The 370-nt window shown below is 70.5% G+C and overlaps 1 protein-coding gene across 1 annotated transcript in view; it reads right to left on the bottom strand.

Annotated features, from left to right (window-relative positions):
- Nucleotides 1–3: 3 nt before the first annotated feature.
- Nucleotides 4–370, bottom strand: part of LOC103777334 (unconventional myosin-XVIIIa-like) — a gene marked incomplete at its 3' end in the record, with an annotated part of 969 nt that continues 602 nt past the window's right edge. Inside the window, exon 2 of the mRNA XM_008944887.1 lies at nucleotides 4–368. Coding sequence (XP_008943135.1) covers nucleotides 4–368 — 365 coding nt within the window. The remainder of the gene's footprint in view (nucleotides 369–370) is intronic.

Below are 370 nucleotides of genomic sequence, written 5' to 3'. Positions count from 1 at the left end.
GGCCGCCCCGCAGCCCGCAGCGGCTCAGCTCGCTCAGCTCCAGGATGGGCTGCACCTTCAGCTGCACCGTCTCCCCCGACTGCCGGATCATCTCCACGATCTCATCTCGGGATTTGTTCTCCCCGTTTCCCCCGTTGATCTCCCCCAGCCGGTCACCCGGCACCAAACCCAGCGCCAAGTCTTTGGTGCCGGCCCCGGGCTCGGCGAAGTGCACGACTCGCCGGTACACCTGCCCGTCGGGCGCCCGGTCCAGCATGGTGGTGCGGCGCAGGGAGAAGCCAAAATCACCCGTGTTGCGCCTCTGCAGCTCCAGCTGCCGCGGGGGCGGGGGCTGGGGGGGCACCAAGGTGGGACGCCGCAGCTCGGCGGG

The sequence above is a fragment of the Merops nubicus genome, unplaced genomic scaffold (assembly GCF_000691845.1).
Source record: "Merops nubicus isolate BGI_N331 unplaced genomic scaffold, ASM69184v1 scaffold27657, whole genome shotgun sequence".
In the NCBI taxonomy this organism is placed as follows: domain Eukaryota; kingdom Metazoa; phylum Chordata; class Aves; order Coraciiformes; family Meropidae; genus Merops; species Merops nubicus.
The sequence above is the reverse complement of the archived record's forward strand: the minus strand, read 5'-3'. Positions and strand labels throughout refer to the sequence as shown.